Raw genomic sequence first — 26,284 nt, forward strand, 5'->3', positions numbered from 1 at the left:
TACTGCACCATCTAGTGGTCAAATCAAGTACTATGAAAGCGTAATCTCACGACAGCTCATTTTTTTATGTAATTATAATCTTTAGTGTGATGAATAATCTCTCAATTGAATTGGTGTTCATTTTTTATCATAAGGACATTTGAATGCAAATAAATAATACTTTTTTCAGAAGTCTTACATAATCATTCAGGAATTCAATTTATTTTGGAGGCAGTAGCTAAATAGGCCATAAATTCCACTCTGATATGTCTATCCAAATTAGTTAGGACGTGCCTCCAAATTTGATTGGTCTATTCGAAGACGCTTCTGACGAGCTGTTAAAGGAAACGCCAATCCCTCACGCCATTGGCTATGCGCGCCCTATCCCTGCCCATTGGTTTGGTCTGTGCTATCTGGAATCCTTGGGACGTCCATTGACGTTGATATTTAAAATGGTTACTGTAGGTAAACGTTATGGTTAGGTAAAAGGGTAGGGACGTCCCAAGGATCCCAGATAGCAATGATTGGTGCTGCTGCGTCATCAGAAGCAGTCTCACGCATGCGTCTCTGTGAGCTTAAGCGGTCGAAGTGTCAGCAGCTAGCTACAGGCAGTGGCAAAAGAAAACCAGCTACAGTCCAGTGCTAGCCCCGACCACAGCAAGGACACAGGGCACATGAACAGTAGAATGGCTGCGTCTTCGAGCAGGGTAATGCTGGGGCCACTCGTTGCTGCCATCGACCAGGGAACGAGCTCGACGCGGTTCCTGGTGAGTTACAACCCCCCGCAGTCGCATTGAATGGTTCTTCTCGCCTAACGGGGAATGTCCTTTAAATAACCTAGTTAGACACCCGGTTGATTCCGTTATAACTCTCCGATATCCTTTTTTAATGTAGCCTATATAGTCGTACACATTCTAGTCCTATCGACGGAATGTTTGTGCTTTCTGCAGATTTGTTGTTTAGTAATCGTTCATTCATGCACAAACACGCAGGCCTGTAGTGGGACTAACTAAGGGACAGTTAACTCAATTTTCCTAGCTAATTGACTAAATTACTGTCTTCCTCTTGGATGTAATTTCGGCTTGTAAATTCTGTAAGGGTGGTGTCCAATCTCGGTTGTTGCAGCCATTAGGCCTAAATCTCCAAATGGCTGGTGTGGTTGCAGGCTCTTTCTCCAGCAGAAATACTTGATTTAACACTAAGCACATGAACCTGATGGCTGGAGTGAAAGCCTGAACACACACACACACACATACACACACCAGCCCTTTGTTGATAGGACTATCCTGTTCTAATGTGTAGCCGCTATAGAAATGCTGAGTCTGTAATTCATTCATTGTGCAGACCAGCACATCCTCCAGTGCCTGAGGTTTGTGTAACAGTAGGCTTGAAGGGACTCTCTCCCTCACTCTGTCCCAGTCCTCCCCCTGCTGCTATCCCCCTATGGCATCTTCTTACCCCACATTGAAACCAGCTGTTGTGTCCTACGGAAGCCTGTTTGGACCAGAATGGACAGGTTGACAGGTCACCCCTAAAATCTCAAAATGTTTCACTAGCCCTCGGAAGGCAGGAAAGGAGTGGTGGGTGTGTGTGAAAGCTAATGACTAACAAGGACACTTTTTGATTTGTTAAAGAGCTGTGTTATCCGTGTTATTGTTGTCACATTTCCTGGAGAGGTGTCTGCTGTTGAGGATACTACTGTGATGGGGCATAGAGCTGTCTGTCTCGTCTCCTTTAACGCTGTCCCCTCTTCTCTTCTCTCCCACAACTGATACATCATAACTCTGTGTGCTGTCTCTCCTGTTGTCGTCCGTCTCTCCTGTTTTCATCTGTTGTTTTTCAGTTCCACTCTGCGGTTTAGGTAGCAGAGATACTTTGGTCCAGGTGTTCACTCCTGTTCTCTTCTCATCCCCAGGTGTTCAATGCTAAAACAGCCGAGCTCCTCAGTCACCACCAGGTTGAGATCAACCAGAGTTTCCCCAAGGAAGGGTCGGTACATGCAGTCGTGTTGCCTCTACAAATCCCCTATTAGTTCCATTCAAACTGGATGACCTGTAACCTCTGAGGTCTATTAACCTCTGACCTTTAACCCTCTGTTTAGGTGGGTGGAGGAGGATCCCAAAGAGATCCTGCAGTCTGTGTACGAGTGTATGGAGAGAACCTGTGAGAAACTCACCCAGCTCAACATTGACATCTCCAACATCAAAGGTAAAACACACACACCACATACTGAACACACCCACGCAAACGCTTCCTCATACTACAGACTTTCACTCACCAAACGTGAACCTTTCTAGCCATTGGAGTGACCAATCAGAGAGAGACCACGTTGGTTTGGGACAAAGAGACAGGCGAGCCCCTCTACAATGCTATCGGTGAGATATGAATATGTGTTCACATCTCTTTCCTCATGACCTAAAGCCATCATCTAAGACCTGGAAGGATTTTAAAGACCCAGGTTGTGTTGGTTGTGTGCAGTGTGGCTGGACCTGCGGACCCAGTCGACCGTGGAGCGTCTGATCAACAAGACACCTGGGAGAAACAAGAACCATTTGAAGGTGAGATGCCGGGGAACACAGACTGCAGATAGTCATGTTTATATCAAGCCTAGCTTAAGTGTGTCCAAGAAACAATCCAACTATTCCAACTATCTGAAGTAAAACAAAAGAAGAAGCTTAGTTCTACCTCTCTGAGGTATGTGTATAATTGTCCCCCCTCTCTGAGGTATGTGTATAATTGTCCCCCCTCTCTGAGGTATGTGTTATAATTGTCCCCCCTCTCTGAGGTATGTGTTATAATTGGCCCCCTCTCTGAGGTATGTGTTATAATTGTCCCCCCTCTCTGAGGTATGTGTTATAATTGTCCCCCCTCTCTGAGGTATGTGTTATAATTGGCCCCCCTCTCTGAGGTATGTGTTATAATTGGCCCCCCTCTCTGAGGTATGTGTTATAATTGGCCCCCTCTCTCTGCTCAGCACAAGACTGGTCTCCCAATCAGTACGTACTTCAGTGCTGTGAAGCTTCGCTGGCTGATGGATAATGTGGACGAGGTCGCTGAGGCAGTCCTGACACACAGAGCCATGTTCGGCACCATCGACTCCTGGCTCATCTGGGTAGGAGGGACACACCTCTTTAGATAAGGTTTATGATGTCTGTGTGTGAGTGGTAAGGATAGGAAAAGGCCACCATGGCCATCTGTCTACTCCAAGACAAGTTGTCCTCTGTTGTGTTTCTGACTAGATCCTACATGTGTCCAGTAATGTCTGTGCCCCCCTTGAGTGTCTGACAGGTGTCTGTTTGCCCCCCCCCCCCACACAGTGTCTGACAGGTGTCTGTGTTTGCCCCCACACAGTGTCTGACAGGTGTCTGTGTTTGCCCCCCACACAGTGTCTGACAGGTGTCTGTGTTTGCCCCCCACACAGTGTCTGACAGGTGTCTGTGTTTGCCCCCACACAGTGTCTGACAGGTGTCTGTGTTTGCCCCCCCACAGTGTCTGACAGGGGGGAAGAGTGGGGGAGTCCACTGCACAGACGTGACCAACGCCAGCAGGACCATGCTGTTTAACATCCACACCCTGGACTGGGACCCAGAGCTCTGCAAGTAGGTGAACGTCCAATACATTACATTTAAGTCATTTAGCAGACGCTCTTATCCAGAGCGACTTACAAGTACCTACATTCATACTTTTTTTTGTACTGGCCCCCCGTGGGAATCGAACCCACAACCCTGGCGTTGCAAGCGCCATGCTCTACCAACTGAGCCACACGGGGCCCCGTGTACTCCCTCATACATGTCCATTCAGTGAGACAAACCATATCTTCTGTGTATTTACACCTGTTCCTGTTTTTGACACGTTCTTTCAGGTATTTTGATATTCCAATGGAGATTCTCCCAAAAGTGAGGAGTTCCTCAGAAATCTACGGCTTAATGGTAAGTCCCCGTTGTCTTTGTGTGAGTGTCTGTGGGTTGTGAGAAGGTGAATTATGAAGTGTTGCTCTGTCTATTCAACATGCTTATGATTATTATGTAACTGAACCTGTGCTTAGCTGTACTTCTATCCAATCATAAGCATTTATGAATCACGTTCGTAGGGCATTTAGTCTGTTTTTCATAGTCTGTACTTGCTTGAGGTGTTGTCACAAGCATTCTTTTGTGTGTCCCTGTTGTCTATAGAAAATATGTTCTAGCCTGGTGAGTATTGGGGTCTTCATCGATGTCCTCATCACTGTTATTGCTATGTCAGAACGTGATCCCCAGTCATCTTGCTTCTGTGTCAAAGTGATTGAACCATCCAAAGGTGCATTTCCAAGCCATTGAGAAGACAATGGTTAGATGTGTTGAGCAAGACTTTTGAAGGCTTTGAGACAAATATATTTATTTTTAGGGAGTTACGCCTCACCCTAAATGTACTTATATTGATCCCCCCCTTTATTGTATAGGATATAAAGCATTTTAAAAGTTTGGGTGAAATAGATTTTCATGGTACACACATAGTGTATATATATATATTACACACACGAGTATGTGGACACCCCTTCAAATTGGTGGAATCGGCTATTTCAGCCACACCCGTTGCTGACAGGTGTATAAAATCGAGCACACAGCCATGCAATCTCCATAGACAAACATTGGCAGTAGAAGGGCCTTACTGAAGAGCTCAGTGACCTTCAACATGGCACTGTCATAGGATGCCACCTTTCCAACAAGTCAGTTCGTCAAATTTCTGCCCTGCTAGAGCTGCCCTGGTCAACTGTAAGTGCTGTTATTGTGAAGAGGAACTGTCTAGGAGCAATAATGGCTCAGCCGCGAAATGGTAGGCCACACAAGCTCACAGAACGGGACCGTCAAGTGCTGAAGCGCGTAGCGCGTAAAAATCGTCTGTCCTCGGTTGCAACACTCACTACTGAGATCCAAACTGCCTCTGGAAGCAACGTCAGCACAATAACTGTTTGTCGGGAGCTTCATGAAATGGGTTTCCATGACCGAGCAGCCACAAACAAGCTTAAGATCACCATGCGCAATGCCAAGCGTCTGCTGGAGTGGTGTAAAGCTCGCCACCATTGGACTCTGGAGCAGTGGAAACGCGTGAATCACGCTTCACCATCTGGCAGTACGATGGATGAATCTGGGTTTGGTGGATGCCAGGAGAACGCTACCTACCCCAATGCATATTGCCAACTGTAAAGTTTGGTGGGGGAGGAATAATGGTCTGGGGCTGTTTTTCATGGGTCGCGCTATGCCCCCTAGTTCTAGTGAAGGGAAATCTTAACGCTACAGCATACAATGACATTCTAGACTATTCTGTACTTCCAACTTCGTGGCAACAGTTTGGTGAAGGCCCTTTCCTGTTTCAGCATGACAATGCCCCTTTGCACAAAGCGAGGTCCATACAGAAATGGTTTGTCAAGATCTGTGTTGGAGAACATGACTGGTTTGCACAGAGCCCTGACTTTAACCCCATCAAATACCTTTGGGATGAATTGGAACGCCGACTGCGAACCAGGCCTAATCGCCCAACATCAGTGTCCGACCTCACTAATGCTGCTGTGGCTGAATGGAAGCAAGTCCCTGAAGCCTTCCCAGAAGAGTGGAGGCTGTTATAGCAGCAAAGGGGGGGGACCAACTCCATATCAATACCCATGGTTTTGGAATGAGATGTTGGATGAGCAGGTGTCCACATACTTTTGTAGTGTATTTGTAAAACTGACGTTCACCAAACCGTCCTGGATCAGATTGGAAATGTACTGGATGGGTGTGTGCTTCCTGCTCCTGTCGTGGCATGCCGCTCCGCTACTGTGGATGATGCCGCCCTACACCTTACTGCAATGCCCCACACCTTGCCCAGGTGTTCAGTGGGCTGCTGTCTACTTCCTGTCTGGCTGCTCCTCATCCCGTTGACGTGTTTCTACAAGTTGTCCCGTAAATCTCTTCACTCTTCCACTCAGTTCCATTTCGGTCGGCTCAGTTCCATTTCGGTCGGCTCAGTTCCATTTCGATCCCTAGCCCCTTTTGGTCATTGAGGGTTATAGTGAGTTCAATGGGAGTGAAGATATTTGACTTGTGTTTCTTAAACCATTTGTCTCCAAGACAACCACATTCGTCTGTCTCCTTCATGCTCTTTGATTGGCTGTATCGAGAACTTCTGTTGGCTATAGCACTATACTGTATAGTAAAACACTTGTACAGTCTGTACACAAGCAACACTTCTACGGCAGCCTGAAACATCAAACTGGCATGGCGTTTTATACAGGGAAGAGTCTTGCTTTGCTGGGTCTTGTGGTAACAGAGTTGGCCAGAATTTTAAGCTGTGAAGCGGTTTCATTTTTCTAACGTTTTGTTTCTTTGACAGAAATCGGGCTCTCTTAGTGGCATACCCATCTCAGGGGTAGGTTTTGAAACATCCTGTCTTACTCTATTCAAGGTCTCTTATTACATTTCCTGATGTTATGAGGAGTGATTGGCACCTGTTCCCACCAATCTGAAGGGTCTTTGTTTACAGTGTCTTGGGGACCAATCGGCTGCTCTTGTTGGACAGATGTGCTTTCAGGAAGGGCAGGCCAAAAACACGTAAGACCTCTCCATAGGTTTTTCATAGCTGGTGATAGAACCATATATTTGGGATGTATTGTAAGATCGTTTTGAGATATTTTGCTGTGATAAACGTCAGTGACCAGGTATGACTATCTTTCAGATATGGAACTGGCTGCTTTCTACTCAGAAACACTGGAGCCAAGGTGATTTTCTTCCAAATGATCTTTAAAAAAATAAAAATAAATGTGGAACATTCATCTGTGACATCACTCAGCCTAGACAGGCATTTGCCTATCTCTTGAAAGTTCTGTTTTAACATATCTGTTTAACTGTTATCATGTTATCTTTTGCAGCCTGTCATGTCGGAGCATGGCCTACTAACCACGGTGGCGTACAAACTAGGTCGGGACAAACCTGCCTGCTACGCACTAGAGGTAGGCATGGATCATAGATTAAACTTGTACAGCACTATTATGCAGTCATCGCTGACCTGATTGGTCTGTTGTTGTCAGTTCTATTTTCTGATTGGTCCTTAATTCCCCTACTGGTCTATGATTGGTCGTTGCCAGGGCTCAGTGGCCATAGCGGGGGCTGTGGTTCGCTGGCTGAAGGACAACCTGGGGATCATTCAGACTTCCACAGAGCTGGGTAAGGGGAAGTCCTGTCCTTCACAACACTAGTAGAGGAGTGTGTTCCAGAACACCTCATGACATAACTCTCTCCTCTCCATACCTCTCCTCTCCATACCTCTCGTCTCCATACCTCTCGTCTCCATACCTCTCGTCTCCATACCTCTCGTCTCCATACCTTTCCTCCTCGTTTCCTTCATCCTCAGAGAAACTGGCGGCTTCAGTGGGCACGTCGTACGGTTGTTACTTTGTCCCGGCGTTCTCTGGTCTGTACGCCCCCTACTGGGAGCCCAGTGCACGAGGGTGAGTACTAGAACAACTTGGATTCAGCATAGTCTTTAAATGAGCTCATTCTCTTTCCCTTACATTTGGTCAAGAAGGAACGTTAAATCAAGAAGTGTAAAATAACTTATCTCGCTCTCATACACAGGATAATCTGTGGTCTGACTCAGTTCACTAACAAGAGTCACCTGGCCTTCGCTGCATTGGAAGCTGTCTGCTTTCAGACTCGAGAGATCCTGGATGCGATGAACCAGGACAGTGGCATCCCTCTGACCCAGCTCCAGGTGGACGGGGGCATGACCTCCAACAGACTACTGATGCAGCTACAAGCTGATATACTCTGCATCCCCGTTGGTAAGAGACTCTCTCTCTCTGTTTCTTTCTCTATAAGTCTGTCTGTCTCTCTCGTTCACACAAACTATGTTAATGTTAATATCAACAATGATGAGGAAGAATGTGTTGTCTGTAGTGAAGCCCTCCATGCCTGAGACTACTGCCCTGGGGGCGGCCATGGCTGCGGGGGCAGCAGAGGGGGTCAGTGTCTGGAGCCTGCGTCCTGAGGACCTCAGTGAGGTCACCTCTGAGAAGTTTGAGCCACAAATCAACCCTGAAGGTAAGGGACATGTAAAGCACTGTTACCTTATTTCAATACTAGCAGTTCCTATTTGTTTGAACACAGACATACAGTAACAGTCAAAAGTTTAGACACCTACTCATTTTAAGGGTTTTTATTTTTTACTATTTTCTAAATTTTTAAATAATAGTGAAGACATCAAAACTATGAAATAACACATGGAATCATGTAGTTACCAAAAAAGTGTTAAATAAATCAAAATATATTTTAGATTCTTCAAAGTAGCCACCCTTTGCTTTGATGACAGCTTTGCACACTCTTGGCATTCTCTCAATCAGCTTCACCTGGAATGTTTTTCCAACTTGAAGGAGTTACCACATATGCTGAGCAGTTGTTGGCTATTTTTCCTTCACTCTGCGGTCCAACTCATCCCAAACCATCTCAATTGGATTGAGGTCGGGTGATTGTGGAGGCCAAGTCATCTGATGTAGCTCTCCATCACTCTCCTACTTGGTAAAATAGCCCTTACACAGCCAAGAGGTGTGTTAGGTCATTGTCCTGTTGAAAAACAAATGATAGTCCCACTAAGCGCAAACCAGATGGGATGGCGTATTGCTGCAGAATGCTGTTGTAGCCATGCTGGTTAAGTGTGCCTTGAATTCTAAATAAATCACATTGTCACCAGCAAAGCACCCCCACACCACCTCCATGCTTCACGGTGGGAACCACCACATGTGGAGATCATCCGTTCACCTACTTTGCATCTCACAAAGACACGGCAGTTGGAACCACAAATCTCACATTTGGACTCATCAGACCAAAGGACAGATTTCCACCGGTCTAATATCCATTGCTCATGTTTCTTGGCCCAAGCAAGTCTCTTCTTATTGGTGTCCTTTTAGTAGGGGTTTCTTTGCAGCAATTTGACCATGAAGGCTTGATTCATGCAGTCTCCTCTGAACAGTTGATGTTGAGATGTGTCTGTTACTTGAAATCTGTGAAGCATTTATTTGGGCTGCAATCTGAGGTGCAGTTAACGTTAATGAATTTATCCTCTGCAGCAGAGGTAACTCTGGGTCTTCCTTTCCTATGGCGGTCCTCATGAGAGCCAGTTTCATCATAGCACTTGATGGTTTTTGTGACTGCACTTGAGGAAACTTTCAAAGTTCTTGAAGTGTTCCGGATTGACTGACCTTCATGCCATAAAGTAAACATTTCAAAAATAATAATAATATTGAACCTTTTTATTTAACTAGGCAAGTCAGTTAAGAACAAATTCTTATTTACAATGACAGCATAGCCCGGACGATGCTGGGCCAATTGTGTGCCGCCCTATGGTACTCCCAATCACAGCCAGTGACGCCTCTAGCACTGAGATGCAGTGACTTAGACCACTGTGCCACTCGGGAGCCCTGTGATGGACTGTTGTTTCTCATATTTGAGCTGTTCTTGCCATAATATGGATTTGATCTTTTACCAAATAGGGCTATCTTCTGTATACCACCCCTACCTTGTCACAACGCAACTGATTGGCTCAAACGCATTAAGAAGGAAAGAAATTCCACAAATGTACTTTTAATAAGGGACACCTGTTAATGCATTCCAGGTGACTACCTCATGAAGCTGGTTGAGAGAATGCCAAGAGTGTGCAAAGGGTGGCTAGTTTGAAGAATCTCAAAATATAAAATATATTTTGATCTAACACTTTTTTTGGTTACTACATGATTCCATATGTGTTATTTCATAGTTTTGATGTCTTCACTATTATTCTACAATTTAGAAAATAGTAAAAATCTAAACCCCTGGAATGAGTAGGTGTGTCCAAGGTGTTGACTGGTACTGTAGGTTAAAAGTATTGGTCTCTATCAATTCTGGAGGTAAGGCACACCACTGTTACCTTATTTCATTGCTAGCAGTTCCTTTTTGTTTGAACACAGACATGGGTCAAGTATTTGTCTGTCTCTCTGTCTCTCTATGAACCCTGGAGGTCAGGGAGCCTATGGTAAGGACAATATACATGAACACAGCAAACAACTGCAGAATGTTTGCTGTTGTGCCCATGTGAATAAATGGGATTATGTATTTATTTCTGTCTTTCTCTCTCCCCCTCTCTCGTTCTCTCCTCTCTCTGCTCTGTAGAGAGTGAGTTTCGATATGCTCGCTGGAAGAAGGCCGTACAGAGAGCCATGAACTGGGAAACCACTGAACCCATCTCTAATGGAAATGGTAGGGACTGTTCTCCACTTCAATACTGACCGGTTTAATGTAGGCTGGTCCATAATAGCAATGTGAATAACAACAAGGGACAGTAAGACTGAACAGTGGCGCCCCTAATGAATACAGTGATAGACTGGGTGGCTGTTCCAACTCCTAAAAACACAGTAAACTTCTAAACTGGAGAAAAAGTCCAAGACATTGTAATCTAGAGTGGCAATATTGTTGTTGAGCTGTAGCCTGGTCCCAGGCCTGTTTGTGCTGTTTTGCCAACTCTTATGGTCATCGTCACGCCAATGACCGTAGGAGTTGGCAAGACAGTATAAATAAAGGGATCTTGGAACAGGCTAGTTAAGCTGTACCCAGAGGTGGTAATTCTGTGTCCCGCTGTCTCTCTCTCTCTCCTCTGTCTTGCTTGAATTGGACCTGGGTTTGGACATCGTCCAGGTGAAACTAGTATCTTCAGTAGTGTCCCACTGGGCTTTTACATTCTGGGTAGCATGTTAATGTTAATTGGAGCAAAATACATCGCAGGTCAGTGTCCACTTTAGTGTGGATGTGCTAACAGTGCATGAGAGAGGAAGTGTGTGTGACGTACATGTACTTTGTATGAGCAAGGATGAATGAATCTGACTGAACATTGTGGTGTGTGTGTGTGTGTACTCTATCATACAGACTAGTTTTTGGTTGATCTGAGGGATAAAGTGGTGTGTGTTTGTGTGGTTAATCTGTATGCTTTGCTCTAACAGTTAGACTGACTAGCTAGCTCTCCCAACCTGCTGCTACTGCAAGAATCACATGCTTTACCTGATTGTTTCTCCTGCAGTAACACCATAGCACCTGCTAGCTCTTCTTTCCACGACTTAGCGATAGTACCAGATTGCATTCTTGCATCAGCTGCATGACATTACCCTGTCGTTTCAATCCCTAGCATGTATAGCAAAACATCCCCTCTTATGTGCCCTGGTGGTATTCAACTTTTCTCTCTGTTTTGTTTTTACCCAGGCCACAAGTAGACTGTGGCCCGTGATGCATTGCAGTGGATCAGAAGGGGCGGGTCCAGGAAAGGACACATCCTGCTTTCTTCAGTTTTACCGGACCACTCCCTCCCCGTACCTTTGGTTGAATGGCCAAAACAAACATTCCATGTCAACGCTCCAATCCAACCGTTACCTGGAAACCCAACTGTTGGCCTGGAGCCTAGTGGCTGATGGGAACTGTAGTGTGGAATGGACCCAGTATGAATAAATCTGGTGTTTAGGAATGATGTTGCTCTAGATCCTAATGGACACTGCTCTTCTTGTGTGACTGAGTGAATGGGCGGTGTAGTGACTGTGAATATGGGTTGTGTATGCAATATCTATCCATGTCATTTTTGGTTCCTTATTTTTGTCAATGATCAGTCTGTCGAAGGATATTCACTAATGTAGTGCTATTCACGGAACACCAAATTCTTATCTAATCCAAAAACACAATCTGTCAATTGTGACATTGCCCTGCTGTCACGGTCACACATCCCTCTCTTCACTGTCGTGCTTGAATGAGTTCTCCCAACGTTATCTTGGAAAGGTAGCCTGATGTTGGTAAGGGCCTCACAATGAACTGCAATGTGGGTTTCTGGAGCACTTTTTAGATTTTGTTCTGGGTTTGTCTAGTATGTAAATGGTCTGAGAGAGAAACCCTTTTCTAACCCTGTTGAACCCACTGCCTGCTGAGACCGTTTGGGTTGGAGAACTTGAATTTCATGGCCCCAAGAAATGGTAATGCAGGGTTATTGTAAAGGACTAGTCTTTGTGTAAAGAAAGTTTAGGTTACTTTTATAAGTTGCCATGTATATAGACAGACTGTTTAAGGATGTAGTTGCCCCTATGCACTGATCTGGGGGTGGTTAGTGTTCCCCCCTATGGAGGACTGGGGTAAGGTAAGCTGATCCTAGATCTGTGCTCTGGGGCAACTTAACTTCTAAGTGAGGGTTTGTCCCATATGGTACACTGTTCTCTATGTAGAGTATAACCTTTGACCTGGACCCATTTGGGACGCAAGCCTGAGTAAGGGACCCATTGTTTATCTATGATTTAATGTACCAAAAAGAAGTGACTCTCTGGCAACTGAATACTGCTGTAAATTTGGCCAATGGATGTCTTTGAATGCATTGTCCAGAGTAAGCAAAATTGATATAAAAGGTTTCAGTTTGGAAGACACCAGACATTAAAGGCAGAATTCAATCCATATCTTGGAAGATATGCTGGATTGAAATTTAAAGGCAATGTTCAGAGACTGCATTCACGGTATACGTTGACTCAATCGCTAATTACCTTTACATTTTGACACGGACCTTCCGCGATACGGATTGAATCCAGCACAGTTCTTGCATCTGACTACTGATTCGAGTCTTCCTTTAAATATACATGCAAGTAATTGAAATTCTTACCCGTTTAATATGAAGTCAAATGGAGACCAGTATTGTTCTGAAAGGAACTTTCAAGCCACTCGAGGGTCAATTGATTACTATTGTCATCAGGTATGATTTTGCATCTAGCTGACCCCTGTACTGTGGATATGTATATTTCTCATGTGGTGTATATTATGAGATGAACAACCAGTTGTCCAAATGTCAGCCTGTACAGACCTGCATATCAGGGTTAGGAAAATGACATTCATTTTGAAAAATACTGCTGATTTTGAAATAAAATTGTTTATTTTAGTATCACTAGCAACTCAGAATTACTATAAGCTAACAAATATAGAATTGCTACTTGGTATCCAAAATAATATCACGGTCCTTAACTGTATACATTTCCCCCATCACAGGAGCTGGTGTTCCAGGTAACTTAACAAAACTATGAATCAGTCATTTTTCAAGCAGTTTACTACAACAACAAAAAACACGTTTGCAACGACTTTGTAAATAAACAGATTTTCACTAGCACAGGTTAACCCTTTGTGGTCTGCCACAGTCCTTCTCCTTTGGCCTGTTGGTGGCCATCTTGATTTCCCAGAAGGCACTGGGAGAGGCCCTGTGTGATGAGGTCAGTGTCTCTGTGGGCTATATTCCAATGTTCATCCTAGCATACTACAGTACTTAAAATGCTTGCTCAATACATTGCTTCATTGGAATGTAGCAGTGGTATGCTAGTGTGGCTATTGTAACAGAACCTTGTTGAAGCTACGTCACTGTACTTTATCAGTGGTTGGATGTAGAACTGCAGTGGGTCTGCTTCATACCTCTCAATGGTTTTCCTGGCCCTGTATTCAGGTCAGAGTGGATGAAGGGAAGTACACCACTCAAGAGGTTGTGGCTACATGAGCATGTCTGTCTCCTCCAGAGAGGCCTCGCTCATCACCTCAGAGTCCTCGCTCTCGTCCTTGTCACAGAGAGCGTCCCCCGCTGTCCTCTTCACACCCTTCTGCTTCGACAGGGCGACTGCGTAGCGGATGGTGTACATGTTCCAGTCACAACTGCACAGGACACAGACAAATGAACACGACCACATTCCACACTGTTACAGGACACACACACAGATCTGTAACAGTCTGAACCGAGACAGAGAGAAAACATAACTTTGTGAGAGAAAAAAAGAGAGATGTGTAGTATATTTGAACTTACAGTTTCGAGAGATCCTCAAAGTGCTTTTGAATACTCTTCTGCAGTGACTGAATGGTGGGAAGAATGGCTCCAGACCTGATCAGCACAAAACAGTGTTTAGCAGTCTGCCCTCACAATCCTTTATCTAAATGACTACAAGATGCCATTTCTCCTCAGTAAATGTTGAACTGTTTTTGATATGGAAGATAAGCCTGTTATTTCTATGGTGTGTTTGTGGCCAGCAGTACCCACCTGGTTTTGAGTTTCTGTCCATGCTGCGTGAGGAGAGACTGGGACCAGCTCAGGTAGAACTGCAGGTGACCACATCGCTCCAGGGCTGATGCTATGAAACCTAACAGTTTCTCTACATAGACATCAGGCAGGGAGCCGCACACCACGGCAACTAAAACACAGAGAGGACATGCTGATGGCGTGTGACTACACCCATGATAATCTACTGGTCTGTGGTCACAAAAAACTAACTCTTACATCCTCCAAGACCCAACCTCTCATTTTTACAAACAAGTACAGATCGCAGCACTTCTGACCAGAAATTAAAGTCACATGACACCTTCACGGAAACAGAAATGCCCATGAGCACTCACTCTGGTGGTGTGGCACGGCCTCCAGGACTTCTTGTGTGAGGGCGGTCTCGTTGAGGCGGAACGCCAGCACGATGGCTGCCGCCCACTCGGCCTGGCGCAGCTGTCGACGGACACTGACGGGGGTCACGTCCAGGTCAAGGTCGTAGGGGTCAAACACCAGCGCCCCGTCCAGAGAGTAGGTCAGCAGGCCCTCCGTGGAGGTAGCAGCCCAGCTACGACCTGAGAGAAGAGAGAGGTGGAAGGGAAAGAGAGAAGAGAGAGGAAAGAGAGAAGAGAGAGGTGGAGGGGAAAGAGAGATGTGGAGGGGAAAGAGAGAAGAGAGAGGTGGAAGGGAAAGAGAGAGGTGGAGGGGAAAGAGAGAAGAGAGAGGAAAGAGAGAAGAGAGAGGTGGAGGGGAAAGAGAGAAGAGAGAGGTGGAGGGGAAAGAGAGAAGAGAGAGGTGGAGGGAGAAGAGAGAGGTGGAGGGGAAAGAGAGAAGAGAGAGGTAGAGGGGAAAGAGAGAGGTGGAGGGGAAAGAGAGAAGAGAGAGGTGGAGGGGAAAGAGAGAAGAGAGAGGTGGAGGGGAAAGAGAGAAGAGAGAGGTGGAGGGGAAAGAGAGAAAAGCGTTACATTGGATATCCGTGGTACAGAACGATGCACCAGGTGGACTCTTCAGCAGAACCAGCTCAGATAAGACACTTGTAATCCTCATACTAACCAGTAGGAGAGAAGCGGAGAGAGCTCACTCTGATTTCAGGCTTGAAATGGCGAGAGCTCATGTCTCCTTTCCTAACCCCTGGCAGACTGAGCTCTACCCCGTCCCCATCACCCACCCCCTCATCCACCAGCGCCAGACTCCCAAACTCTGTCATTTTCCTCCGGTCCAAGAACTCCTGAAGGAGACAGAAAACAGACAAGATCAATCTCACGCAACATCTGACTAGAAGACTGCTAGCCGCCATTCTACTAGCACAGTGTACTGTATATATGCTCTGTAGGTGTGCTGTATATATGCTCTGTAGGTGTACTGTATATATGCTCTGTAGGTGTGCTGTATATATGCTCTGTAGGTGTGCTGTATATATGCTCTGTAGGTGTGCTGTATATATGTTGTTTATATGCTCTGAAGGTGTGCTGTATATATGCTCTGTAGGTGTGCTGTATATATGCTCTGTAGGTGTACTGTATATATGCTCTGTAGGTGTGCTGTACATATGCTCTGAAGGTGTGCTGTATATATGCTCTGAAGGTGTGCTGTATATATGCTCTGTAGGTGTGCTGTATATATGCTCTGAAGGTGTGCTGTATATATGCTCTGTAGGTGTGCTGTATATATGCTCTGTAGGTGTGCTGTATATATGCTCTGAAGGTGTGCTGTATATATGCTCTGTAGGTGTACTGTATATATGCTCTGTAGGTGTGCTGTATATATGCTCTGTAGGTGTGCTGTATATATGCTCTGAAGGTGTGCTGCATATATGCTCTGAAGGTGTGCTGTATATATGCTCTGTAGGTGTGCTGTATATATGCTCTGTAGGTGTGCTGTATATATGCTCTGTAGGTGTGCTGTATATATGCTGTATATATGCTCTGAAGGTGTGCTGTATATATGCTCTGAAGGTGTGCTGTATATATGCTCTGTAGGTGTAATGTATATATACTCTGTAGGTGTGCGGTATATATGCTCTGAAGGTGTGCTGTATATATGCTCTGAAGGTGTGCTGTATATATGCTCTGTAGGTGTACTGTATATATGCTCTGAAGGTGTGCTGTATATATGCTCTGTAGGTGTACTGTATATATGCTCTGAAGGTGTGCTGTATATATGCTGTATATATGCTCTGTAGGTGTACTGTATATATGCTCTGTAGGTGTGCTGTATATATGCTCTGAAGGTGTGCTGTATATATGCTCTGAAGGTGTGCTGTATATATGCTCTGAAGGTGTGCTGTATTTATGCTCTGAAGGCGTGCTGTATATATGCTCTGAAGGTGTGCTGTATATATGCTGTATATATGCTCTGTAGGTGTGCTGTATATATGCTCTGAAGGTGTGCTGTATATATGCTCTGTAGGTGTGCTGTATATATGCTCTGTAGGTGTACTGTATATATGCTCTGTAGGTGTGCTGTATATATGCTCTGTAGGTGTGCTGTATATATGCTCTGAAGGTGTACTGTATATATGCTCTGAAGGTGTACTGTATATATGCTCTGAAGGTGTGCTGTATATATGCCCTGAAGGTGTGCTGTATATATGCTGTATATACAGTGGGGCAAAAAAGTATTTAGTCAGCCACCAATTGTGCAAGTTCTCCCACTTAAAAAGATGAGAGAGGCCTGTAATTTTCATCATAGGTACACTTCAACTATGACAGACAAAATTAGGGGAAAAAATCCAGAAAATCACATTGTAGGATTTTTAATGCATTTATTTGCAAATTATGGTGGAAAATAAGTATTTGGTCAGTAACAAAAGTTTCTCTCAATACTTTGTTATATACCCTTTGTTGGCAATGACAGAGGTCAAACGTTTTCTGTAAGTGTTCACAAGGTTTTCACACACTGTTGCTGGTATTTTGGCCCATTCCTCCATGCAGATCTCCTCTTGAGCAGTGATGTTTTGGGGCTGTTGCTGGGCAACACGGACTTTCAACTCCCTCCAAAGATTTTCTATGGGGTTGAGATCTGGAGACTGGCTAGGCCACTCCAGGACCTTGAAATGCTTCTTACGAAGCCACTCCTTCGTTGCCCGGGCGGTGTGTTTGGGATCATTGTCATGCTGAAAGACCCAGCCACGTTTCATCTTCAATGCCCTTGCTGATGGAAGGAGGTTTTCACTCAAAATCTCACGATACATGGCCCCATTCATTCTTTCCTTTACACAGATCAGTCTTCCTGGTCCCTTTGCAGAAAAACAGCCCCAAAGCATGATGTTTCCACTCCCATGCTTCACAGTAGGTATGGTGTTCTTTGGATGCAACTCAGCATTCTTTGTCCTCCAAACACGACGAGTTGAGTTTTTACCAAAAAGTTATATTTTGGTTTCATCTGACCATATGACATTCTCCCAATCTTCTTCTGGATCATCCAAATGCTCTCTAGCAAACTTCAGACGGGCCTGGACATGTACTGGCTTAAGCAGGGGGACACGTCTGGCACTGCAGGATTTGAGTCCCTGGCGGCGTAGTGTGTTACTGATGGTAGGCTTTGTTACTTTGGTCCCAGCTCTCTGCAGGTCATTCACTAGGTCCCCCCGTGTGGCTCTGGGATTTTTGCTCACCGTTCTTGTGATCATTTTGACCCCACGGGGTGAGATCTTGCGTGGAGCCCCAGATCGAGGGAGATTATCAGTGGTCTTGTATGTCTTCCATTTCCTAATAATTGCTCCCACAGTTGATTTCTTCAAACCAAGCTGCTTACCTATTGCAGATTCAGTCTTCCCAGCCTGGTGCAGGTCTACAATTTTGTTTCTGGTGTCCTTTGACAGCTCTTTGGTCTTGGCCATTGTGGAGTTTGGAGTGTGACTGTTTGAGGTTGTGGACAGGTGTCTTTTAAACTGATAACAAGTTCAAACAGGTGCCATTAATACAGGTAACGAGTGGAGGACAGAGGAGCCTCTTAAAGAAGAAGTTACAGGTCTGTGAGAGCCAGAAATCTTGCTTGTTTGTAGGTGACCAAATACTTATTTTCCACCATAACTTGCAAATAAGTTCATTAAAAATCCTACAATGTGATTTTCTGGATTTTTTTCCCTCATTTTGTCTGTCATAGTTGACGTGTACCTATGATAAATTACAGGCCTCTCTCATCTTTTTAAGTGGGAGAACTTGCACAATTGGTGGCTGACTAAATACTTTTTTGCCCCACTGTATGCTCTGAAGGTGTGCTGTATATATGCTCTGAAGGTGTGCTGTATATATGCTCTGTAGGTGTGCTGTATATATGCTCTGAAGGTGTACTGTATATATGCTCTGTAGGTGTACTGTATATATGCTGTATATATGCTCTGTAGGTGTACTGTATATATGCAGTATATATGCTCTGTAGGTGTGCTGTATATATGCTCTGTAGGTGTACTGTATATATGCTCTGTAGGTGTGCTGTATATATGCTCTGTAGATGTGCTGTATATATGCTCTGTAGGTGTGCTGTATATATGCTCTGTAGGTGTGCTGTATATATGCTCTGTAGGTGTGCTGTATATATGCTCTGTAGGTGTGCTGTATATATGCTCTGTAGGTGTGCTGTATATATGCTCTGTAGGTGTGCTGTATATATGCTCTGTAGGTGTGCTGTATATATGCTCTGAAGGTGTACTGTATATATGCTCTGTAGGTGTACTGTATATATGCTGTATATATGCTCTGAAGGTGTGCTGTATATATGCTCTGAAGGTGTACTGTATATATGCTCTGAAGGTGTACTGTATATATGCTCTGTAGGTGTGCTGTATATATGCTCTGAAGGTGTACTGTATATATGCTCTGTAGGTGTGCTGTATATATGCTCTGTAGGTGTACTGTATATATGCAGTATATATGCTCTGTAGGTGTGCTGTATATATGCTCTGTAGGTGTACTGTATTTATGCTCTGTAGGTGTGCTGTATAAATGCTCTTAAGGTGTACTGTATATATGCTCTGAAGGTGTACTGTATAAATGCTCTGAAGGTGTGCTGTATATATGCTGTATATATGCTCTGTAGGTGTGCTGTATATATGTTCTGAAGGTGTACTTTATATATGCTCTGAAGGTGTGCTGTATATATGCTCTGTAGGTGTGCTGTATATATGCTGTATATATGCTCTGAAGGTGTGCTGTATATATGCTCTGTAGGTGTGCTGTATTTATGCTCTGAAGGTGTACTGTATATATGCTCTGAAGGTGTGCTGTATATATGCTCTGAAGGTGTACTGTATATATGCTCTGAAGGTGTACTGTATATATGCTCTGAAGGTGTGCTGTATATATGCTCTGTAGGTGTGCTGTATATATGCTCTGTAGGTGTGCTGTATATATGCTCTGAAGGTATGCTGTATATATGCTCTGAAGGTGTACTGTATATATGCTCTGAAGGTGTACTGTATATATGCTCTGAAGGTGTGCTGTATATATGCTCTGTAGATGTGCTGTATATATGCTCTGTAGGTGTGCTGTATATATGCTCTGTAGGTGTGCTGTATATATGCTCTGTAGGTGTGCTGTATATATGCTCTGTAGGTGTGCTGTATATATGCTCTGTAGGTGTGCTGTATATATGCTCTGTAGGTGTGCTGTATATATGCTCTGTAGGTGTGCTGTATATATGCTGTATATATGCTCTGAAGGTGTGCTGTATATATGCTCTGAAGGTGTACTGTATATATGCTGTATATATGCTCTGAAGGTGTGCTGTATATATGCTCTGTAGGTGTGCTGTATATATGCTGTATATATGCTCTGAAGGTGTGCTGTATATATGCTCTGTAGGTGTGCTGTATTTATGCTCTGAAGGTGTACTGTATATATGCTCTGAAGGTGTGCTGTATATATGCTCTGAAGGTGTGCTGTATATATGCTCTGAAGGTGTACTGTATATATGCTCTGAAGGTGTACTGTATATATGCTCTGAAGGTGTGCTGTATATATGCTCTGTAGGTGTGCTGTATATATGCTGTATTTATGCTCTGAAGGTGTGCTGTATATATGCTGTGTATATGCTCTGTAGGTGTACTGTATATATGCTCTGAAGGTGTGCTGTATATATGCTCTGAAGGTGTACTGTATATATGCTGTATATATGCTCTGAAGGTGTGCTGTATATATGCTCTGTAGGTGTGCTGTATATATGCTGTATATATGCTCTGAAGGTGTGCTGTATATATGCTCTGAAGGTGTGCTGTATATATGCTCTGTAGGTGTACTGTATATATGCTCTGTAGGTGTGCTGTATATATGCTCTGAAGGTGTGCTGTATATATGCTCTGAAGGTGTGCTGTATATATGCTCTGAAGGTGTGCTGTATATATGCTCTGAAGGTGTGCTGTATATATGCTCTGAAGGTGTGCTGTATATATGCTCTGAAGGTGTGCTGTATATATGCTCTGTAGGTGTGCTGTATTTATGCTCTGAAGGTGTACTGTATATATGCTCTGTAGGTGTACTGTATATATGCTCTGAAGGTGTACTGTATATATGCTCTGAAGGTGTACTGTATATATGCTCTGTAGGTGTACTGTATATATGCTCTGAAGGTGTGCTGTATATATGCTCTGAAGGTGTGCTGTATATATGCTCTGTAGGTGTGCTGTATTTATGCTCTGAAGGTGTACTGTATATATGCTCTGTAGGTGTACTGTATATATGCTCTGTAGGTGTGCTGTATCAATGCTCTTAAGGTGTACTGTATATGCTCTGAAGGTGTACTGTATATATGCTCTGTAGGTGTACTGTATATATGCTCTGTAGGTGTGCTGTATATATGCTCTGTAGGTGTACTGTATATATGCTCTGTAGGTGTGCTGTATATATGCTCTGAAGGTGTGCTGTATATATGCTCTGAAGGTGTACTGTATATATGCTCTGAAGGTCAGCCTGTGGTCAGTACTGTACCTCCATGGCGTCCAGGGACAGGTTGCAGGAGATCTCAAACTTCTTCATGAGGATCTGTTCTCTGATGTTGTAGATGCAGACAAACTTGGACTGGCCTCCAGCCAGGATGGACTCCCCGTCTGCAGAGTAGCACAGCGACGTGAAGGACCTGGAATACACAGTACGGGTGGCCACACTTAATGCCCGAAGGGAAACTGTGAGGTAATTGCTAAGACGCTGCTAGGGAAATTAACTGTTGGTCCAATAACCAGAACACTGGCAGAAACACACAGGTTACTCCACTCACTTGCCCTTGGCGGACTGTTTGGAGGTGATCTTCTCGGTCTCCTTGCGTCCCATCTCCAGGTCGTGGCGTCCGCTGACCGAGCCTGTCTGATTGGCTGACTGGGGGTTCCAGAAGGAGATCTCTCCGTCCAGCGTGGCCACGGCCAGCTCCTGACCATCCGGCCGGTACGACACCGCCAGGCCTGCACAACCAATCGGAGACAGAGACATTCATTCAGTGTTTCCCCTACTACCATTACTTCCGCTGAATCCCAAATCGTCTCTACACTCAGCCACACTATGACTAAGTGTCTGTCTGGAAACAACTAACAACTCTGGATTAGGAAAATGACGAAGAAATGCTCATTTAGCAGAAAACTATCCCATTAACATGACTGTCAGTCAGAGAGCTGTAGAAGGGACTGAGGGGAGACTGAGGCGGGGCTTACCGTCAGAGGTGAGACGGAGCGTCTCTTTGGTCTGCCAGCTGTCCATCATGTCCCAGAGGCGGACCGTCTTGTCCCATGATGCACTGGCCAGGATGGACTGCACCGGGCTGAAGCACAGACAGCTCACCGGGCCCTCGTGGCCCCCCAGGACCTCTAGCAGGCGTCCAGTCTGCATGGACCAGATGAAGACCTCGAAGGAGTCCTGGGCCCCAGCGCTCACCAGGTCCCCGCTCGGGTCCACCGCCAGAGACGAGAACTGGGCCGGCCGCGGAGACGTGAACGTCCGGAAGTTACGGTACCTGTGTAGATACAGTAGTTCCAGACAATCAACTATCAGTATGAACCACTCATTAACCATAGAGCCTGTTTCTCTATGAAACCTTCCTAGTGTATGTGATTGAAAGGGAAAACATGTTTCTGGGAAGATTTATATAATGTTACATTGCTAGTTGTTTTAATTGAAAGGGTGAGTATTGTGCATGTCTGTCTTAAACAGGTTTGTGGTGTGGTGTGTAGGGGTGGGGTGAAGCTGCCTTCACCAGGTGTGTTCTCTTACCTGTGCAGGTCGAAGGCTCGTACCGTTCCATCCAGGGAGGCGCTGACGATGACAAAGCCTCTGGAGGTGAAGGTGACGTTAGTGACAGAGCTGGTGTGTTCTGTGAAGGTGACGAAGCACAAGCCGCTGGTCATGTTCCACACTTTCACCTGAAACACAGAAAACCATCAGCATTCACATGCCTGTTTGAAAACACAGGAAAATCCTGCTGTTGTTACCTAACCATAGAATCATTTGGGGGGTGCTTATATTAGTTGTGTAATGAAATTGTGTTTCTTGCATATCCCAGCTTCCCCTAAAGCTCCCGCAGAAAGTGGGGTCATGGCCAGGGTCACCATTTTCATGACCTTGGTATTCCAAAAACGTTATATCATTCAGCCAACACGTGGTTTGGCACAACAGAACAACTGAGATGCAGCAGCTAACAGGCCACGGAGAAAAATGTATAAGAACTCACTTTCCCATCATCCCCTCCTGTAGCGATGTACTGTCCGTCGGGGGAGTAAGCCAGGGCGGCCATGTTGTTGAAGTGTCCCTGCTGTTTGAACACGTAGGATTCACTCTGCCACTCCCACACCAGCAGCTGGCCCAGACCTGGACAACACACAAGGCAACGTGTCACACGGGTAATTGATGATACTTTGTTCCTTTGTTAAACACTGCAAGTTTGGATGTGCTATTTGGGTATGTTAATTGAGACACCATGAGACCATACCTGAGCAGCCAAAGCCTATCCAGTCGCCAGAGCTGTTCATTGACACTGTGGCGATCCTCTGGTCTGAGATACTGAAAGAACACATGAAAACATACAGGCTCAGTTATTGCTACTAGCCAATAATACAACAAAACCTAATTGTCCTAACAACTTATGATGAATGACACCCACGAGTAAGAACTGCAGGCTTGGGGGCTGAATGAAACTGGTCATTGAGTGGTTCAACAGTCGAGGAGTTAGTGTGTGTGTGTCCGTGTGTGTGACCCCTGACCTTAGGGAGTGGATGAGGTTGAACTCGGGCAGTTCGTGGAGATGGAAGATCCCCGAGGCGAACCCAGTCACCAGGATGTGTGTGGGCTTGTGGAACGCTGCAGCCGTCAGGTTATTGAAGTCACCCTCCTTGTTGAAGAAGTGTCTGATGGAGACCAACACAACAGGCAGCGTCCAATCAGAAACCAACCTCACATTGGTAACACTCAGTCGGCCCAAAACAAATGTAAGTATCATCAGTCTTTATTTGTAAATCGCTTGGTAAGACTTGGTAAGACTCATGGCCAGACAAACCGTTGAGGCAGTATGCTGCTGTACCACAGATACTTCAACATGTTTGTGAGATGACATACTTGCTCCTCTGTTTGTATCTGACGTTCTTGGTTCCCTCCTTCTCCTTGGGTCTCTCTCCTTTCCCTCTGATCACCTCTCCTCTGGGCTCTTCCTCCTCTCCTTCTCCTCTCTCCTCCTCTCCTCTCTCCACTGGTAGCCTGGTCTTTCTCAGAACCAGCCCGTCCAGCTCCGTATCACTCTCCCACACACACAGCGTCCCGTCCTGGCTCACTGTGTACAACTGGAACACACACATATTCAGCAGGTCACTATGGAAACATGTACACACACACACTTAAAGGGATACTTTGGGGTTTTGGCATGCTAGCAGATACCCTTACACTTCAAGTCATTGTGCTACCTGTAACGTCCTTCATACTGGACACAGAGACATAAACACGGTGTTCACCAGTTTGTCAGACTCTGGGGAAGTAGACAAAGGACCTCGTTGACAACATCCCGAAGTATCCCTTTAACTCACATACGGTAAATGATGCACAACCACACGCAGGTTCCAATCTGCAAACACACACAGGGCACATAGAGAAACCCAGAACATGTTGGACACAGAGAAGGGCTGAGGGGGAAACCCGAGAGAGAACACTCACATCTAAACTGTCCTTCTCGAAGAAGCAGCCCACTATGATGTCCTTGTGTCCCCCCAGAGAGTAGTAGATGAGGTTGGACCAGCGCTCGGCTCCAAACACCCAGGTAGACATGTCTTTGCTGCCCACCACAAAGCACCTGCGTGGGAAACAGAGTTAAGGCAGGGGGTTTCTCTATACTACAATTATATAATGAAGGGTCACAAGACTGTATACTGGGGGATGCTAAACTCCAGTGGTAGGGGTAAGCAGTGTTAGCTGGTTTTCCATTGCCAGGTGACATGAAACATGTTCTAGGTGGGCCAGTGGCTTACTTGGAGTCGTCGGTCCAGTCGATGCAGGTGGTCTCATCGTAGGGTCCGTAGTAGCTCTTGTCCAAGACAAAGGCATTGAACTCCCGGTTCCTCCCGGGAGCGTGGTACATCAACGCTACATTCTCCTTGGTTACCACAAACTTCCTGAGGACCAGGAGAGAGGCACACCAACAGACATTAGGCTACATCAGCTGATGTAATGATGTAGCAATGCAGCGTGTGTCATGATGAGTGAGGGACTGACCTGCCATCAGGAGAGAAGCGGATACTGGCCACAGGTTTGTGGAAGTGGAAGTGATGGAGAACAGCCCTTGTGATCAGGCTGACCAGCAACGCCGCTCCATCTTCATCCACCAGTATAGCCAGGTTCCCATCAGGGGAGAGGCCAACACAGATGATGTTCTTGGCAGTGGACACTGGCAGTGTCTCTGACTTGTTGCTGTTAGAAAGAGAACGTGATCAGTCAGTCTGTTCTCCAAACGCAATAAGTTACAAATGTATTTTAATCAACAGTCTTGTAAAGGAATCTAGCTATAACATGTAGCTAGTTATCAGATACTAGGAATCTAGCTATAACATGTAGCTAGTTATCAGATACTAGGAATCTAGCTATAACATGTAGCTAGTTATCAGATACTAGGAATCTAGCTATAACATGTAGCTAGTTATCAGATACTAGGAATCTAGCTATAACATGTAGCTAGTTATCAGATACTAGGAATCTAGCTATAACATGTAGCTAGTTATCAGATACTAGGAATCTAGCTATAACATGTAGCTAGTTATCAGATACTAGGAATCTAGCTATAACATGTAGCTAGTTATCAGATACTAGGAATCTAGCTATAACATGTAGCTAGTTATCAGATACTAGGAATCTAGCTATAACATGTAGCTAGTTATCAGATACTAGGAATCTAGCTATAACATGTAGCTAGTTATCAGATACTAAGAATCTAGCTATAACATGTAGCTAGTTATCAGATACTAGGAATCTAGCTATAACATGTAGCTAGTTATCAGATACTAGGAATCTAGCTATAACATGTAGCTAGTTATCAGATACTAGGAATCTAGCTATAACATGTAGCTAGTTATCAGATACTAGGAATCTAGCTATAACAGGTAACGTCAGCTAGTTATCAGATACTAGGAATCCTGTAATCAGATGCTATCTTACTTTTTTAGATCAAAGACGGAGATGCGGTTTCCCACCGGACTTATCACAGAGTTGCCATCCTTGGAGAAACTCAGATTCCCATGACGATACACAGCTCCCAACAAATTGGAAAACTAGAGGCAGAAATTAGAAAGATTAGCTAGCTAACTAACTAAAAAGCTAGCAAGCAGATACAATCTACTAAGTGGTATCACTTACCCTGTAAGCAAACTTCATGTTGGTAGTTGTTCCCTATATTTGTTATTATTTAAATTATCATAAACATCACAGAAAGAGTACATTCATTTATTTCAAGCATGCCACACATGTGTCGGTATGTTGACAGTAGTCATTTCCGTGTATAAAAAGGGAAACTTACGAGTTGTTAGGGAAATCTACAGAGCCCTCTAACGTTGAGGAGGGTAAATGCACGTGAAAGTGAAAAGTTACAAATATTTTTTTGAGACCATACAAAACTCCTCAAGGTGACTTTAATAAACTGGTATGTTACACAATTTAAATAGCCTCCTATATTGCCATACATATCCGTGGGAACCCCATAACCCTGAGTCATAAGCAAAGCTTTGTAGCTTTACATTGTGCAGACGGATAAACTTGTAAAGAATGTTAATCCAATTACAAAGTAGGTT

General features: G+C 44.7%; 2 protein-coding genes and 1 non-coding gene across 5 annotated transcripts; 1 reads left to right on the top strand and 2 right to left on the bottom strand.

Moving 5' to 3' along the window:
- The first annotated feature begins 497 nt into the window (after nucleotides 1-497).
- Nucleotides 498-12,915, top strand: LOC120033117 (glycerol kinase-like). 3 transcript variants are annotated; one of them, XM_038979380.1, is made up of 20 exons: nucleotides 558-746; nucleotides 1,895-1,968; nucleotides 2,081-2,187; nucleotides 2,277-2,354; nucleotides 2,458-2,537; nucleotides 2,954-3,091; nucleotides 3,469-3,578; nucleotides 3,842-3,908; nucleotides 4,152-4,169; nucleotides 6,328-6,363; nucleotides 6,478-6,545; nucleotides 6,670-6,712; nucleotides 6,863-6,943; nucleotides 7,079-7,157; nucleotides 7,345-7,441; nucleotides 7,569-7,774; nucleotides 7,890-8,033; nucleotides 10,134-10,220; nucleotides 10,656-10,742; nucleotides 11,214-12,915. In XM_038979380.1, the coding sequence occupies exons 1-20, from the start codon at nucleotides 654-656 to the stop codon at nucleotides 11,222-11,224; spliced, it is 1,704 nt and encodes a 567-aa protein (XP_038835308.1). In that variant the 5' UTR covers nucleotides 558-653; the 3' UTR covers nucleotides 11,225-12,915. The 3 variants fall into 3 exon arrangements, with proteins under 3 accessions (XP_038835309.1, XP_038835308.1, XP_038835310.1); XM_038979381.1 differs by lacking the exon at nucleotides 4,152-4,169 and having other exon boundaries at nucleotides 498-746; XM_038979382.1 differs by lacking the exon at nucleotides 10,656-10,742.
- trnaa-ugc lies at nucleotides 3,675-3,750 on the bottom strand. The gene has a single exon. It is a non-coding gene; the product is annotated as a tRNA-Ala (tRNA).
- Nucleotides 12,808-25,979, bottom strand: LOC120033113 (periodic tryptophan protein 2 homolog). The gene is made up of 18 exons (XM_038979375.1): nucleotides 25,854-25,979; nucleotides 25,656-25,768; nucleotides 24,720-24,914; nucleotides 24,476-24,619; nucleotides 24,165-24,300; nucleotides 23,577-23,797; nucleotides 23,225-23,368; nucleotides 22,954-23,024; nucleotides 22,696-22,832; nucleotides 22,239-22,387; nucleotides 21,683-21,981; nucleotides 21,256-21,436; nucleotides 20,970-21,117; nucleotides 15,097-15,271; nucleotides 14,400-14,618; nucleotides 14,047-14,197; nucleotides 13,816-13,890; nucleotides 12,808-13,667 (listed from the first exon to the last, which is right to left on the bottom strand). Exons 1-18 carry the CDS (start codon nucleotides 25,869-25,871, stop codon nucleotides 13,508-13,510), a joined length of 2,736 nt encoding a protein of 911 aa, XP_038835303.1. The 5' UTR covers nucleotides 25,872-25,979; the 3' UTR covers nucleotides 12,808-13,507.
- Nucleotides 25,980-26,284: the final 305 nt, after the last annotated feature.

Source organism: Salvelinus namaycush, chromosome 40 (genome assembly GCF_016432855.1).
Source record: "Salvelinus namaycush isolate Seneca chromosome 40, SaNama_1.0, whole genome shotgun sequence".
NCBI classification, from domain to species: domain Eukaryota; kingdom Metazoa; phylum Chordata; class Actinopteri; order Salmoniformes; family Salmonidae; genus Salvelinus; species Salvelinus namaycush.